General features: G+C 41.0%; 3 protein-coding genes across 9 annotated transcripts in view; all 3 read right to left on the bottom strand.

The window, feature by feature from the left end:
- The window catches only part of tns2a (tensin 2a), a 42592-nt gene extending 41734 nt beyond the window's left edge, over positions 1–858 (bottom strand). For all 5 annotated transcript variants that reach the window (XM_088289508.1, XM_088289511.1, XM_088289509.1 and 2 more), the window contains exon 1: positions 311–858. In XM_088289508.1, coding sequence (XP_088145634.1) covers positions 311–439 — 129 coding nt within the window. In that variant the 5' untranslated portion in view covers positions 440–858. The remainder of the gene's footprint in view (positions 1–310) is intronic.
- A 1836-nt stretch (positions 859–2694) lies between these two features.
- LOC148340192 (PTB domain-containing engulfment adapter protein 1) lies at positions 2695–5937 on the bottom strand. 3 transcript variants are annotated; one of them, XM_088291436.1, is made up of 7 exons: positions 5778–5937; positions 5606–5686; positions 5433–5504; positions 4091–4189; positions 3709–4024; positions 3533–3630; positions 2695–3049 (listed from the first exon to the last, which is right to left on the bottom strand). In XM_088291436.1, the coding sequence occupies exons 2-6, from the start codon at positions 5648–5650 to the stop codon at positions 3554–3556; spliced, it is 609 nt and encodes a 202-aa protein (XP_088147562.1). In that variant the 5' UTR covers positions 5651–5686; positions 5778–5937; the 3' UTR covers positions 2695–3049; positions 3533–3553. The 3 variants fall into 3 exon arrangements, with proteins under 3 accessions (XP_088147562.1, XP_088147563.1, XP_088147564.1); XM_088291437.1 differs by having other exon boundaries at positions 5606–5665; XM_088291438.1 differs by lacking the exon at positions 5778–5937 and having other exon boundaries at positions 3709–3813; positions 3887–4024; positions 5606–5751.
- A 31-nt stretch (positions 5938–5968) lies between these two features.
- On the bottom strand, positions 5969–12696 carry sars1 (seryl-tRNA synthetase 1). Its single transcript, XM_088292081.1, has 11 exons — positions 12501–12696; positions 11570–11640; positions 11400–11480; positions 10958–11116; positions 10183–10326; positions 9941–10096; positions 9135–9356; positions 8917–9046; positions 8375–8532; positions 7520–7649; positions 5969–6619 (listed from the first exon to the last, which is right to left on the bottom strand). The coding sequence occupies exons 1-11, from the start codon at positions 12634–12636 to the stop codon at positions 6477–6479; spliced, it is 1530 nt and encodes a 509-aa protein (XP_088148207.1). The 5' UTR covers positions 12637–12696; the 3' UTR covers positions 5969–6476.
- Between the last annotated feature and the right edge of the window lie 2167 nt (positions 12697–14863).

Raw genomic sequence — 14863 nt, 5'->3', positions numbered from 1 at the left:
TACTAAATTCCACAAAAATGTTTTATAAACATTCAAGACAATTTAGTAACACTTTTTTTGTTTTCACAAACATTTAAGATCATTTAGTCTCTCATAACTTTGAAGACATTTTTGCATCACACCTGTTTTTGTAAATTCAATATCATGACTATTTTTCATGAAATTGTATTATTTTTGTAAATGGCAATTTAGTCTTCCATGTCACAACATACATGTTTGTGTAAACACTGAAGACAATTTCGTCTTCCTCATACACTGTACCACCCTCACCATGTACTGCGCAATGCAATGCACACATTCCCACACTGACCTTCATCAGCCTCATCCTGCCACTGTCACTCCTCTCCAGGCTCCGACTCCTCACGGACGGGCTCCTGACCACCGGCACCGCTTGCACCACGTCCGCCCCACACCAGTCCGAACTCAGGACGCAACCCATGTAGGTGGATGTGTCCTGACCCCAGGGATGACTCCCCCACCTAACCAACACGAGTCCTCGTCGTCCAGGTCCACCGCAAAGCCTCAAGATTGGGCTCCAGGGCAGCTGTTTTTGTCAGCCAGAAAACGAGGCAATGGAGGCCCTTCCCCTTTTCCTGGCTCTGGTACAGCCTGGCTCGACTTGCTTGAAGGGACTGAGTAGAGGATATGCTCGCCCGCCCTTTTCCTTTCCAAGTACACTTTAAAAACACCTCTTACTCAACTCCACGCTGGCACGTGCAAACCTATTATTCTGTTTTTCCCACACACACTTCCCTACTTGACTTAGATTACGCCTTCGACTCTTCAGTATCCATCTAACACTTTCCTCACCCTTTCCACTCTTCCCATCCCAAGAACACATCTCCCTTTCCCTCTCCTGCCCGCCCAGCCTCTGCCGCTCAGCTAGGTTACCTCACTCTTATATATACACACAATTACCTCTCTGTTCTTACCCCCCACCCTCCTCCCCTCATCTCATCTCTTTGGCCTTCCTGCCTCCAGATGCAGGCGGCCTCCCCTCAGCCGGCTCAGTCCCAAAGCACATTGTTGGTATTGTCTGGAAAACAAGCGAGAAAACCACAGCGGTGACGGCGGCTGATAGGATGCTCGTCACGCCTCTGACTCAGCCTCAGACTCTTGTTCACTGTGTTCAAGTATGTATACAACATATGATCCATTCAGCCAAGAAAACCTGAAAAAGAAGCCAACTATTGCAGCACGAGGGGCGCACAAAATACTCCGCACGTTTCTTTGTTCTTGTTTACCTAGAAACTCCACTGTTCAGTGTTGTGATGGTTGCGCATGAGCTCACAAGGCTTGCACAAGAGAGCGGATCCCCTTAAAAGGCAAATTCTCCATGCACCTCCACAAGCCCCCACCCTACCCTCCACATCTTCGTTATTGCAGGCCTTTTACCTCAAGAAAGCCTTCCAGGAGACCTTCCTCCACAACAATTCCATCCCCCAAGAGACTAGTCGACCCCTAAAGTCCTCCATTGCACAAGCTCCCCACCTTTCTGTAGAACCTTGTCCTCACAGACATGAGCTCAGACCGAAGTGTTTACTGCTACCTCCCTCCTCCCGGTTTTACATGCTGTGAAATTAACTCCTTCTAATCAACTGGGAAGATTCCTTACTTATACCCAGTGAAACCCTGATTTTGTACCTACAAAATACAGTGAGGGTGGAGTTTTCAAACATTATTTGATTACTTATTGACTTTTTTTGTCCAAAGTGTATTTTAGCTGTAGCAAGCAGCATACTTGGCAGGAACGCTCTACACTCAGTATGTAGTCTGGATGAACAAAGATTAATGGCTTATTTCGGGAAGACGGCGAAATGAGGAAAAGGTGGAACAACATAGTGAGGGATAGGTCGGAGAGATAAATCCAAATATGGGAAAAGGCAATGGAGGGGAAAACAGAAACAAATGGAAACTTTATTCACCCCATGAGGGAAATTTAGCCATTTTGCCGTAGCTGCAAAAGTATTTCTGTTGGTTTGGTAGTGATGTGACTCTCTTTGTCTGTGGCTTTAGTTAATGTTTGTTGGGCCAAATACAACAACAACAAAAACAACCACCAAAATACACGATGTGTTGTGTCCACATGATGAGGCCTCATGAAGCAAAGAATTGCTTACAGGTATTTTTTGCAAGTTCTGTCTCTTTGGGCAAGATGCAACATTAACATGTTAACAAAACACCAGTATTTTTCCTAAACACATACATTCATAATGAATACAAATTATATGTATATAATATAGATAATATATGTATGTACAATATTCCACTAACCTCAGATATAGGCTACTTTCTTACTATGGGAACATTACAATTTGGAAACTGTCATTTTGGGGAAGTTAAAGATTTTTTTGTGTGCGTATTCATTTTTTGGCAGCGGTCACAAATTGCGATTTACCGGTTCACCTTTAGATGGCGCAATTGCACTCAAATTATTTTATCGTCCTGTCGCGCACGGGAAAATGAATGAATTTGCGCACAGATATTGGTTCACATTATTGTACTTTTGTGAAATTCTGGGGAGTTTATGACAAATTAGTTTGAACATTATCATTACAAATAAGGTATGGAATGGCATTTGGTATGGATTTATTTAGGGAGAATGAAAATCTTAAAAACATACTGCGATACATTGTGGTCATTGCAACCCATTCATTTCTCATTGTCTGGTAGTTTTGTGGGATTTTTTTTTTAATGAAAGCATATGACAACAGTTTTAATATTGACCATAGTTGAAACCGTGAGCAAAGAAAATGTGTAAATTTCACACCTTAAACACAATGACTTCAAAATCACATCAGCTAGAAGATTACTATGAAAAATGCCAGAGGAAAACAAATGCCACACCCACCAAAAAAAATAAATAATTAACGTTGAACAATCATTTCATTAGATACTGTAAAGTTTGTTAAGGGGCAAAGAAATGTGAGTGCAAAAGACGGAAACCACGTGTCTAGGTCAGTCTGTTCAGTCATCATGGAAAGGTCGGGAGGAAGTTGATCATAAAAGTCAGGTCAAGACCCGTTATGTCCACAACGATGTGATGATGCTGCGGAGAGAAAAAGAGGCCACTTTGAAACTCGCTGTGAACCATAAATTAGACTGCCAAAAGCTAAAGAAAACAAACAAAAGATAGCAAGTGATGTATTGAATGGTAGAAAACAGAAAAGAGTGTCAGCGATTTCTCAGATGTCTCCAAGCTATTCAAGTAAACTCAGTTGATGCTGTTATGCATCGTTTTGTTTTGTTTTTTTACTGCCGCAGCGACGCTGAGTTTTCCCGTCGATTCAACTGTGGAAAATATTGTTAACAATGACAGAATTTTGAGAGTCAGATGCCACAATGTTTCATGTCCATGACACTCTTGCTATTAAAAGTGGCCGCGGGCAAGTTGTGATAGTGAGGAACTACTTTAATTTGTTCTTGTTTCGTTAATTCATTTTCAATGACTGTTGAGTTTTTTTTAAACAAACATGAAGGTTGATTCATTTTGTGTGCGCATGAATATGAGAGTTGGTATAATACTAGTTACATGGATATGCAGACACCAAGCTCATGTCCTTATTGTTGGTTGTTTTGGTTTGCAAGCCTCTTCTTGAGCTCGGAATTCTCCTTTTGGAGCATTTTGTTCTGAAAGTGACAAAACAGTGAGAATGTCGTCCAGTAGTGGTCATACCGTAATATCAATACAGCTGCAGGGCTTCCGACCTTGTGCCTGAGGGCCTCCACTATCAGATCTCGACTGCCTCTGACGCTCTCTTCCTTTTTCGCGGCTCGAAATACATCGCCGATGGCCGAGACCAGCACGTGTGACTGGGAACAAGTTTTGGAAGGTGGGCTCCACAGATAGGCTAGTGTACAGTAGTGTGAATGTACGCTTGCTCACCAAAGTGTCACTCTTGAACAAGTAGCAGTGGTACACGTCTACCGCCGGGTGCTTGGCCACAAAGCCGAACACTTTGGGCGAAGAGGGCAAGACGGCACAGAAGGAAATAGTGGGGAGGGGGCAGGTGTACAGCAGAAACTGAGAAGAGGACAAAGTCATGTCACAGGCGAGGATGCTTCAAGGTCTAGGTTTGGTGTTACACACCTTGGTTTTGTTTTCCAGGATGTCAATCCCACTCAGAGACACAAAGAGATGGACTTTGCTCTTCTTTGCAGCCTTTTCTGAGGCATCCGTGTCAGGGGTCTTGTGGATGACAAGAGACAGATTCACAAGTCATTTACTACAACATTATGTTTATTTTAATGTTGCATTTACACCTGGGGGGAGTTAAGTATAATATTGCCTTTATTAGTCCCACAATGGGGAAATTCGAGATTCGAACACAGGCCTCCTGGGGAGACTGGGTCCTGAACGCGGCGCCTTAGACCACTCGGCCATCCTGGCAGGGCATCCTGGTATGCCCCAGGGGCCACATACATACAGTACAGCTTCCTCCAATTCTTTAATTTTATAATTTGAGCATTTACTTTATCCAGCGGTGCACAACTAATTTTTGTCACAGGCCACATGGTAGTTATGGTTTCGCACCGAGGCTCATTATGACTTTGAAACCGTATAAATTTATCATCGCCTTATATCATCGCATCTACAAAAAAAATTATGGATAAGTATTGAAATGAAAACCCCGAAAAAAAAGGTTACTACTTTTCAATTCACTTTAAAAAAAAAAGGGGGGGGGGTATTGACAAATTAATGCATGTAATGTCTACATTTATTTAATTATAGCAAGAAACCTCAAGACGACACATGCTTTGCAAATAAAATGATGCGGCCGCCGGCTGGCCGTATCTGGCCCCCAGGCCATCAGATTGACGCTTGCTCTAAGAATATGAACAATTTGTTACAAGCTGCTTTTCCCCCCAAAAATGGCTGGTTAGACGTTACTTTTTCCTATTCACTTCATTTATCTCATTGAATTCGTTAATTGCTTTAATGTTCATAAAAATATTGGTAAAGTTCACAATCTTACATACAAATTTCACAATGTTTATTTGAAAAATGTTTGTTTAGAAAAATAAAATAAAAAAATAAATGCAAATGAAGCCTCCCTGTATGGAGCATTCATGTTCGCCCGATGCCTGAGTGAGTTTAGTCTGCTTCCTCCCACATTTCAAAATCATGCATAAGTTAATTGAAGACTAAATTGTTCAATTGTAAAAATTAATGTTCCTTTATTTTATTTTCTTCCTTGTAATGTGAAGGATTTTGATTATTTATTTATATTTATATATATATTATTTTAACATCAAAAAATATTTGAACATATAAACTTCAATTACAATAAATGTCAATAAATTAATACATTTGACTGTCAGCAAATCATTATCTGCAAAAAGCCAGACGTTTGGTTTCATGTGTACTGGCTTGTGCAGGTGCACCTTGTGTCAGACACCGTGTGACGGGTGTAACCATATTTTCGTAATACCTTGAGGTTCTGAACTGCTTCTTCTAGGAGATTCAGTCCGTTAGGCCGGACCACCTCCACTCGGCCAAGGAACTAGTGCACAACCACATCACTACGCTGTCATCTTTTGATTGAGATTGTACATGATTCTCCAAACTGCTGAACTGTCATGGTCAATGGTAGTGAATACTTACCTTCACTGTAAAAGAGATCTCATTGTCAACCTCTGTGTCACTCATTCTTCCTGGTAGCAGCTTCAACCACGGACGAAACAGCTATTCTTATTTATATGCACAGACGCATGTGCACACATTTGAAAACAATGCAAACATCTAAAATGGAAATAGAAAGGTAACTTGCGCTTACCGTTTTGGCAGTAGACAATAAGGGACTTCCTTCAGTGGATAGGAGTAAAGTCTCCTGAAGTTAATGAATGATTTACGTCTTCCTTATTATCTGTTATCAGATGTCCATGGTGACCACTGGCAAATGCAAAGTTGTAAACTACAAATGCTTTTAAATTGGAATTGCATTTAAAGACACAGACAAAAAAAAAATTTCATATGACCTGGATTTAATATTATGCTTACAGTAAGAGCCACTTTGTGATCCTCTTGATACAGGCTGTTTATGTTCAACAGTGACATGATGAATCAGGGAAAAGGCAACATGAGGGGAATTCAGAGCCTAAAATAAAGTTGACAGATCAGAAATTCTTAGGATACAAATTTACCGTAGATGGTTGTGACAGCTCGTACTTCTACACTAGAGTGCTCCCTTGCGTTATGAAACACTCGCAAACAAAGCCAGAAATGACAGTGATCTTGTTTGGTTTAGGCTGAGAATGTGAGCGAGTTGTTGATGAGATGGGTCTGTGACAGCTGAAAAAGTGCACAGGAACTATCCCTTTGTTAATTATGATACATACTGTTAGGATAGAGCCACCGAAAGCATTGTGGAGAACCAACAATCATTTCAAAGTGCCAACTACATTTGTCTTCTTACTCTCCAAAATGATTTGGTGTTACAATGAAAGGCTCAATTCCATAATTATCCTTTGTGCATTTAGGAGTCATTGACCGACATGACCTCCATGGCGTTGGGGAGGCCCTGATCGCCCGCCTGCTTAGTCTTCTGTTTCTTTGCCTTTTTGGACATCTCCTGGTCGATGGGCGCTGGCTTGACAAACTTGATGATTTCGGTCATACCTTAATGAACAGCAGAGACAAGAGGACAAAACTGGTATTACAAATCAAGAATAAATAGGGCATTTGGTCTCCCTCTTCCTGTACAGTGTACATGCAGGATTCACAAGAGACGGAGACTGAAGCTTGCTGCCCTGAATACTGGGGAAAGTCCTGAGGGAACTTTTGCCAGTCCATTGACCTTTAATGCTAATGATATTAACCTTAACTACCAGAACCTGAACTATTTATTGGGTGCCAAAATGATCGAGTACACTGCCATGGAACCCTTTTCTGCCAAAAGTGGAAAACGGGATAAGCTATCCAAAATGGTTATTGCTCTTAGCCGCGCCCATGTAGCGGGGTGACTTTGCTAGCACATGTGACAATGAGTGATTCTACGGTCTTAACTGGATTCAAATAGTAGGTGTGCAATGAGTGGCATTGACAAAGAAGGCCAAGCAAGGGGCGGGGGGGGGTCATCGCAAGATAACAAAGTAATTTAAGTCACCTATCTAATTATGTATGCCAAAGAGGCATGATCTAACAACTTTAAATACCCAAAAACAAAAAGGCTTGCAATTGCCTATAAATGCCACGTGGAAGGGGAAGACGATTGTGTTTGTATTACACAGCAAATGCAGCCCCTCTCCTCACTTCATCATGATGCAAAAGCCATTACATTAGACATGACTTTGGCTGGAGCAAAAATAGCTAATTGGTGAGTTTTCAGAAATCAACAAAGAATAGGTTACCATACTGCAAAAAAAAAAAAGGACAGACGATTTTGCGAAAGTCTCACTCAACCAAAGTCATGTCACTCAAGTCCTCCCCTCCCAGTCACCTCTGCAGATTCAACAAAATGTTGCAGTAGTGTACTTGGTCTTATATGTCAAGAACATTTTCAGCTTGGTCATTCTTTACCAGGAGGCATGAATTCCCTGAGCTTCTCAGGAACGATGACGCCCTCTTCTGTTTGGTAATTCTCCAGGATGGCGCACATCACACGGGTGGTGGCACACATGGTGGCGTTAAGCATGTGAACAAACTCTGCCTGGAAACAGGAAAAACTGGAATTGTCTCATGTGTACAGTGATAGATGAAGGGTGATTCCAAAAATAGTTTCTTGGTGCAACTAATTAAATTAGATGGCAGAAAATAAAGAAATGATTTCTTCCTACATAGAGGAGTAAACATTGAGTTTGTTAAACGAAAAAAAAAAGGCAGTTCAACAGAATGGTAGTTGAAAGCCTGAGTAAAAACCCATTCAAGTAGGAGTCAACTAACAGAAAAAAAGAATCAGTGAAATACTGGAGTGTTAAAATATGTGACTCAATTTATCTACACGCTAACTTGCCTCACTCACTCCAGCCACTTTCCACTTTCTGTACTTAAAGAAGACCCCCAACAAAAGTAGTGATGATGGAGGCCAATATATCTGACAGTACACATTTAAAAATTAATTTATGTCTTATCAGAACATGAAAAGCAATAAGCAATACGACTGGAAAGTCCAACGTTATAAAACATTTCAAAAAGTCAAACCCAGAAGATCCCAAACACCGATGGTTTGAAATCCCTCATACATGAGACTAAGTTTGTTATTTCCAAGTTCAAAATGGTCAAACGGAAACCAAAAGCTTAGGCATAAAACAAGTTGGGCCTGAAATTGCACCCTCTGATGGTTATCTCACTTGCTTCATCATGACCTCACTGATACTTACATATTAATTGAACACTTTCAATGACCAAAAAGGATCAATCAACACGCACTCCCACCTTGTCCATCATCTTTTTGGTCTGTCCATAGCGGATACGCAAGCGTCTGGCCTGGTAGTCGGTGCAATTGGAGCAGGAGACCAGCTCTCTGAAAGCCCCGGAACCCGGGAACCAGGCCTCCAGATCCAGCTTCTTACTGGCGGCGTGGTTGAGTGCACCTGAGGATAAATGGGATTGAGTTAACTTGATTTCAAATGACTAAGCAGCACATCTTTAAGTCCTGTACAGTTTCTCGTCAAAAAGAAGCAAATATTGCTCGGGAGTTGTACCCTGCATAATCAAATTCTCTCAAAAATGTGTCCTGGTACTGCTGGTAAAACATCTGTTCACTGATTGGTCAATGGAAAATTGCAATTTCCATACCCAAAGGGAACGGGATGTGTACTATATCTACAACAGCATGGACTTATTTACATAAACAGCTATTTAAATAAAAAATAAATAAAAGTGAGGATCTCTAGGCAAACTACACGTTACCTTATTGTGAAAACAATCTAGTGTGATTGGAAACAACAACAGATATGGTAGAAGCTCAGACATACCAGAGACGATGTTGACAATGCGATAAGGAATACCGAGAGACTGGTAAAAGTCCTCTGCGGTCCCGATCATTTCGTCAAACATCTCCCATGATTTTCCGTCGTGCGGCGATGCATAAACAAACTGCTCAATCTAAACAAAGGCAAAAAAAACAAAAAAACTTTGACATTTCCCTGGTACTTTTAACAGGTCACAACAATCTTGGTCGAACAAGGCCAACCTTCTCAAACTGATGCACCCTGAAGATGCCACGTGTGTCTCGGCCATGGGAGCCCACTTCCTGTCGGAAGCAGGTGGAGAAGCCGCCGTAGCGTATGGGCAGGTCCTCAGGTTTGAGCCACTCTTCCCTCAAGAACGCAGCGATGGGCTGCTCAGAAGTGGCGATGAGGTACTTTTCGTCGATGGAATTGTCATCTGCTTGCTCACTGCCTTTACCGATGACCTACACACAGGAGGTAAACGACTAAAACTCAAGACCCGCATTAATCTCAAACGCAGAAACTTAATTACAGTGGTGACTGATCATCAAAAAATGTTGATAGTCAATCCTAGCAACACTTCCAACTATATATTCAAACAACAAACAAAAAACAAAAAAAGCAGCGATAATCCTCTTTTTTTTGTGAAATGCCGTAACCCAGGTTTCTTATTTAACATTTTTTTTTTAATTATAATTTTCAACAAATTAGTCACACCCAAAATAATGTACAGCATGTCAGTGTTTCGTTTACTTGCGTTTCTATATTAACAGTGGATAACGTGAATGGATTTTATTAATTAAATGTGGAGAGTTATAGGAAACGGTCCCATTTCTAAATGACTGTTTTTTTTTCTGTATATGCACCCATTCCGTGGACTAAAATGACAATGAAGAGAAGAGATTAACAGTAGAAGTCAACAGCCTGTACTTATAATTGCGACAAAGGTGTGGTGGTGTTTATTGAAAAATAGTAATACACTGGACAAATCCTGTTTAACAACAAACTAGAAAAATGTATAATTATTCTCTCTTTTAGGATCTTTTACCTTGTAAAGCTCTTCATCAAACTGGCTGAGCTGGGCGACTTCCTGCATGACCTCTTTCCTCATAAAGAAGGGCGTGTAAAGCATGGTGTAGTTCTTGCTGTACAAGATCCTCATAGCGTAATTGATTAGAGCCTGTTCCAGGAAGACTAGCGGGCCCTGAAAACAACAAGAGAGTGAAACAGGAAGAAAGGCAAACAGCAGGAAAGTCTGTACACGTTTGCGTGCATGCTTGATTAGTTCACCTTGAGGAAATAGCCTCTACTCCCGGCCACGACGGCTCCCTTCTCCCCCTCGAAGCCGTCAATCATGACCACCAGGTCAACATGGGAGTACTTCTTCTGGACACTGCAGTCACCCCATGTACGCTCCACCTTGTTGTCTGCATCCTGCAAAAACGGCAGCAGAATCATTAGATGTGAATATAAAAAAAAAACAATTGCATGTGTATTTCAATGCAATAGATTTGTAAATAATGGGCACTAAAAGTGTGCTTCTCCACAAGCAGGTCAGATTTCAGGACTAATTCGCACCGACGGGCTGAGTTGCCATCCATCTTCTATATCCGTTATTTTCACTATTATCAAAGTCTTGATCAAACTTCAAGGCGTTTTTATGGGATCGTAAGAAAATGATTCATTCATCAGCAAAGATTTGTCATGAGAAGCAAATGGGGACACGATTAATTTTTCTGCTTAGGTCACTCTCACGCACTTCACTACCGCCAAGACCAGGCGTCGCTAACAAACAGCTTGAGGCTTATCTGTTAAAAAAAAAAAGTCGACTTCTAAAGCCATCATCGTCAGTGCTTCTTGGTCCAGTTCATATAAGCCAACATAAACAATTACGTCATACTATTTACAACGCGCAAAGTGTCATCATCCCATGATGCATTGCAGTAGCAATAAACCCAACGGAACACTACATACAAGTCTGAAAGTATCTAAATGCAGATGTGTGTTTGACAACATACTCGTACAGTAAATCCCAGAGGAAATTCTTTAATTGAGGTAAACCCACCTCATCGTTGCTGATGGGCACAGATGGGTGCAGAAGATTGCCAATCTCCCTCAGGTGTGAGAAGCGTTCCGCCTCCAGCTTCAACCGTTCACTATCAGTTTTTACCAAGGCCTCATCCACCAGCACGCGCACTTTCTTGATTTGGGTCACTGTTAGGGCCTATGCAGAGAGAGGGAGCTTGGTCAGGTTCAAAGTAGGAAAAAGGTTAACATTAAAATTGAAAGATTAAGTACTCAAAAACAAGTTATGGAAACTTGAGTTTGTAATGGCTTGTTTGCAAATAGTTTTCTCTGGAATACCAAAACATAAAGAGAGCTGCAGTCTATTGTCAGAGACCTTTTATGAACACTCCTGGGGACTGTTTTGAATAATCGGGGGGAAACATGTCTCCTTTTAGTGCAAGTGCAAATATGTACACAGCCACAACTATACAACCACATACCGAGAGTATATCTGCCGTGAGCGCCTCCAAATTCTGTGCTGCCTCTGGGATAGCGGCATCTTCCCCAACAGGCTCTTTCCTCTTCAATGACATGACGGGCCATAGATTAAATAACAAAAAACAAAAATCAAAACAATTTACACTCCTTTTTATACAGCTCAAGACCATACCTTCATTTTCTCCCCAATGCTCTTGCTGCAAAGGTTTTTTGCTTTGTTGAGGTTGTCAGCAGTGAAGCGGCCTGTTTGAGACGGGTAGAGAGTGAGCAATGCATCAGGGGAATACAGTTCTTATAATAAACCGTAAAGATGACACTTTGTTTACAAGTAATGTCGCACAACCATAATGTAGTGGGCTGTGCACAAGATTCACTGTAACAAATAACACCACGTGTCGGCAGTGTGGGTCACAATGACTCGCAGAGAGTAGTCAGCCAGATGGGCGAGGTTGTCAAACTACTAGTCGGGATTGCGTCAGACTGCACGTTACTAGCCGGCGAAGCTAAACCAACTCTAAGTCAACCCTCCCACAAAATTGGGAATATTCTCAATCACAATAGAGCCTACGTGCATTTTTAGATATTCATGCAGTTAACAAAAAACTGTTGCCTTTTTGCTTTACTTTGCTGGTTGAGTGATGCTAACATTAGCACCATGGCGATGCAACATTATACAACTTGACACATCACATTAAACCAAATTCAAAAACGCCTAAATCACGACTAAATTAAAGAGAATCATTTGACGCTTGAAATTAAAACAAGAAGATAATTTCGGGGGAAATTAAATCAGCCCGGTGTAAGAATTGTAATTGAAAATGCTTACGGTACTGCCAGCTGCACTGCAGCGTTTCTGTGTGTAGAAACGCAATGAATTTGGATTAAAAAAATATTTTCAAGTGTTTGCATGTGTATTGTGACGCCGAACAGTGTCAATATTCTGACATTATCAGTACAATTTGCTTCTTCAAGAATAAACACTTAAACGACAGAGGAAATAGGTAATATTAAAATCAATGAAATCTTTAACAGTGTTACGCTGACGTTAACATTAGAGGCTACAATGTTAGCATTCGCTTCAGCGACTGAATGGGGCATCTTACACTTTCTCCATTCTGTATCCGCGACGACAAGCTTGTCGACGAGCGTGACATCCTTAAAGCGTTTCCTTTGGACCTCGCGGACGAGTTCAGGATCGCCACCTTTGTCGGTCCGAAACAGGTCCAAGTCGAGCACCATCTTTCCACGCTGTCTGACGCTCAGAAGAAAGACACACCGGAATTGAGCTCAAAGCGTGTGTTGCGCCTCTACTGTGTTGCCAGATTCTGTTACTCGAGCTACTAAAATGTACAATTTAACGTTCAACTACGCTTTAGTTTCTTCGACCTTTAGTCAGTTCACAAAAAAAAACATGTTCTAGGAAGAAAAAAAAAACGAAAAAAATGTATGCAGTTGAAGTGGGTATTGCATTAAAGAGTACGGGGAGCCGTGACTTAATTCTGGCAACCCACAGCATCGCATAAAATCGTAAAGCTCCCTGTTCGATTTCTGGAATTAAAAGTTTAGAAACACGTTCAAATAAAAAGACTGGTACGGTATATATCATATCTATATACTGTATTATTTCAAGATGCTTTTAATGTACCATGTGCATTTGCCACAATTCTTCATAATATTGCAGTTAATGCAGTTTGGCTGTATTTAATATAATAACAAATACATTAAACATAAATCTGTTGTAGGTTCGAGTCTCGGCAAATTCCCCAGTAGCCTACATATCCACTGTCAATCCCAAACCCGGATTAAAAAAAAAAGAAGAATGAGCTCAGTGATAAAGAGCATCCGGTATCAAACATTAATGAATAAAATGAGCCCAAACTTGCAATAAAACAGCAATATAATCAAACAAATCTGTAACTTTCAAGTGTGAGCTGCTGTTGTGAAATGCACTATTTAAATAATGGTGTTCTGTAGTTATGATGTCAGCACAGATGAAAGAGCAAAAGTGACATTTTATCTTGAACGTTGCATTTAGTTAGTCAGTTTGTGTAAAGGTTATTTTGAAAATTCTTAGAGAAGTTTTAGTGCAATTTATATGGGCACTAACAATCAATTTGGACTTCTTCAGTCAGGATTTAGGGCAGATCACTCTCCTGAGATGGCCCTTGTTGAAGTGACGAATGAGTTTCTCCTATGGAGTTCGATACCACATCAATACTGTTATTACTCAAGATTAGTGCTGTCTTTAATACTATCGTTCATAACATGTGTTTTGTTATTTCAGGCTCAGCACTTTTTTGGTTGAGTTCTTAAGTCTAACCCCCAAGAAAGGAAACACCTTTGTAATTCAGGGCAATGTGACGTCTGTGTTTTGTCATGTCGCATGTGGAGTTCCGCAGGGATTGATACTTGGCCCGCTATTGTTTAGCATCTATCATGTAGATGTCCTCAGTCGTGTTCCTCGAGGGCCGGTGTCCCGTCTATTTTCCATCTCTCCCTGACGCAACACACCTGATTCAAATGATCAGGAATGATTTCGAGTCACGAAAAACAGGATTGAAGTTTCCTGATCTACATGCTTCCGCTTGGTGAATCATCCATCCATCCATTATCTGAGCCATTCCTCATAAGAGTCGCGGGTGTGCTGGAGCCTATCGCAGCCGTCTTCGGCATTAGTTGGGGTAAACTGCGAAATGGTTGCCAGCCAATCGCAGGGCACACAAAGACGAACGACCACTTGCGCTCACACTCACACCTAGGGCCAATTTAGAGTGTCGCATTAACCTACCATTCATGTTTATGGAATGTGGGAGGAAACCGGAGAACAGGGAGAAAACCTAGCAAACCTAACCTAACAAACCGGAGATGTTGATTACTGGCCCTACTCATCATCGACACCTGTTCAAGGACACCTAAGTCTTGATAAACGTTCTATTACCCAGAGTGTTTAAATCATATGTGCAGTTTGCTCCAGCATTCCAAAAACATGCGATTTTGGTTGACTGAATATTCTAAATTGCCCTAAAGTAAATACCGAAATTAACTGTAAGTGTGACTGCTTGTCTATATGTACTCTGTGATTGACTAGCAACTAACACAGGTTATACCATGCCTTTTGCCCAAATTCCGATGGAATAGGTGTTAAATATTATTTAGGAATAGAGGACTGTATTGTTCTATTGACTTGACACATAAAGAAAACAGTTACCGCTTTTTGGGGGACTATTACTATTTTATGTATTACTGGAAGATAACGTTGTTATATCCTATGGTGTTAGCAACCACAATAGGCCATAGTTGCATGACATTGGATTCTTGGTCTTGGCACCTCATTCCTTTCTGTCACACAAAATCACAACCGTCGTTTGTTGACAACTCCAGATAATCATATACTGTACTTTACAGTGATTGTCACGTGACACAATGAACGCACCTGAGGGAACTTCTTTTATTTTATTACATTTTG

This window comes from Idiotropiscis lumnitzeri, chromosome 3 (assembly GCF_059441095.1).
Source record: "Idiotropiscis lumnitzeri isolate Australia: NSW breed Sydney's pygmy pipehorse chromosome 3, RoL_Ilum_1.0, whole genome shotgun sequence".
NCBI classification, from domain to species: Eukaryota; Metazoa; Chordata; class Actinopteri; order Syngnathiformes; family Syngnathidae; genus Idiotropiscis; species Idiotropiscis lumnitzeri.
The sequence above is the reverse complement of the archived record's forward strand: the minus strand, read 5'-3'. Positions and strand labels throughout refer to the sequence as shown.

What these genes read in the sequence shown, in the direction of transcription:
- sars1 (XM_088292081.1), bottom strand. Translation starts at nt 12,636, where the DNA reads ATGGTGCTCGACTTGGACCTGTTTCGGACCGACAAAGGTGGCGATCCT. An exon ending in TTGATGAAGAGCTTTACAAG is followed by an intron (nt 9,357 to 9,940) that starts GTAAAAGATCCT and finishes TCCTGTGTGTAG; the next exon opens with GTCATCGGTAAAGGCAGTGA. An exon ending in CCAAAAAGATGATGGACAAG is followed by an intron (nt 7,650 to 8,374) that starts GTGGGAGTGCGT and finishes TCCTGTTTCCAG; the next exon opens with GCAGAGTTTGTTCACATGCT.
- LOC148340192 (XM_088291436.1), bottom strand. Translation starts at nt 5,650, where the DNA reads ATGAGTGACACAGAGGTTGACAATGAGATCTCTTTTACAGTGAAG. An exon ending in TCCTGGAAAACAAAACCAAG is followed by an intron (nt 4,025 to 4,090) that starts GTGTGTAACACC and finishes TCCTCTTCTCAG; the next exon opens with TTTCTGCTGTACACCTGCCC. An exon ending in TGGAGGCCCTCAGGCACAAG is followed by an intron (nt 3,631 to 3,708) that starts GTCGGAAGCCCT and finishes TGTCACTTTCAG; the next exon opens with AACAAAATGCTCCAAAAGGA.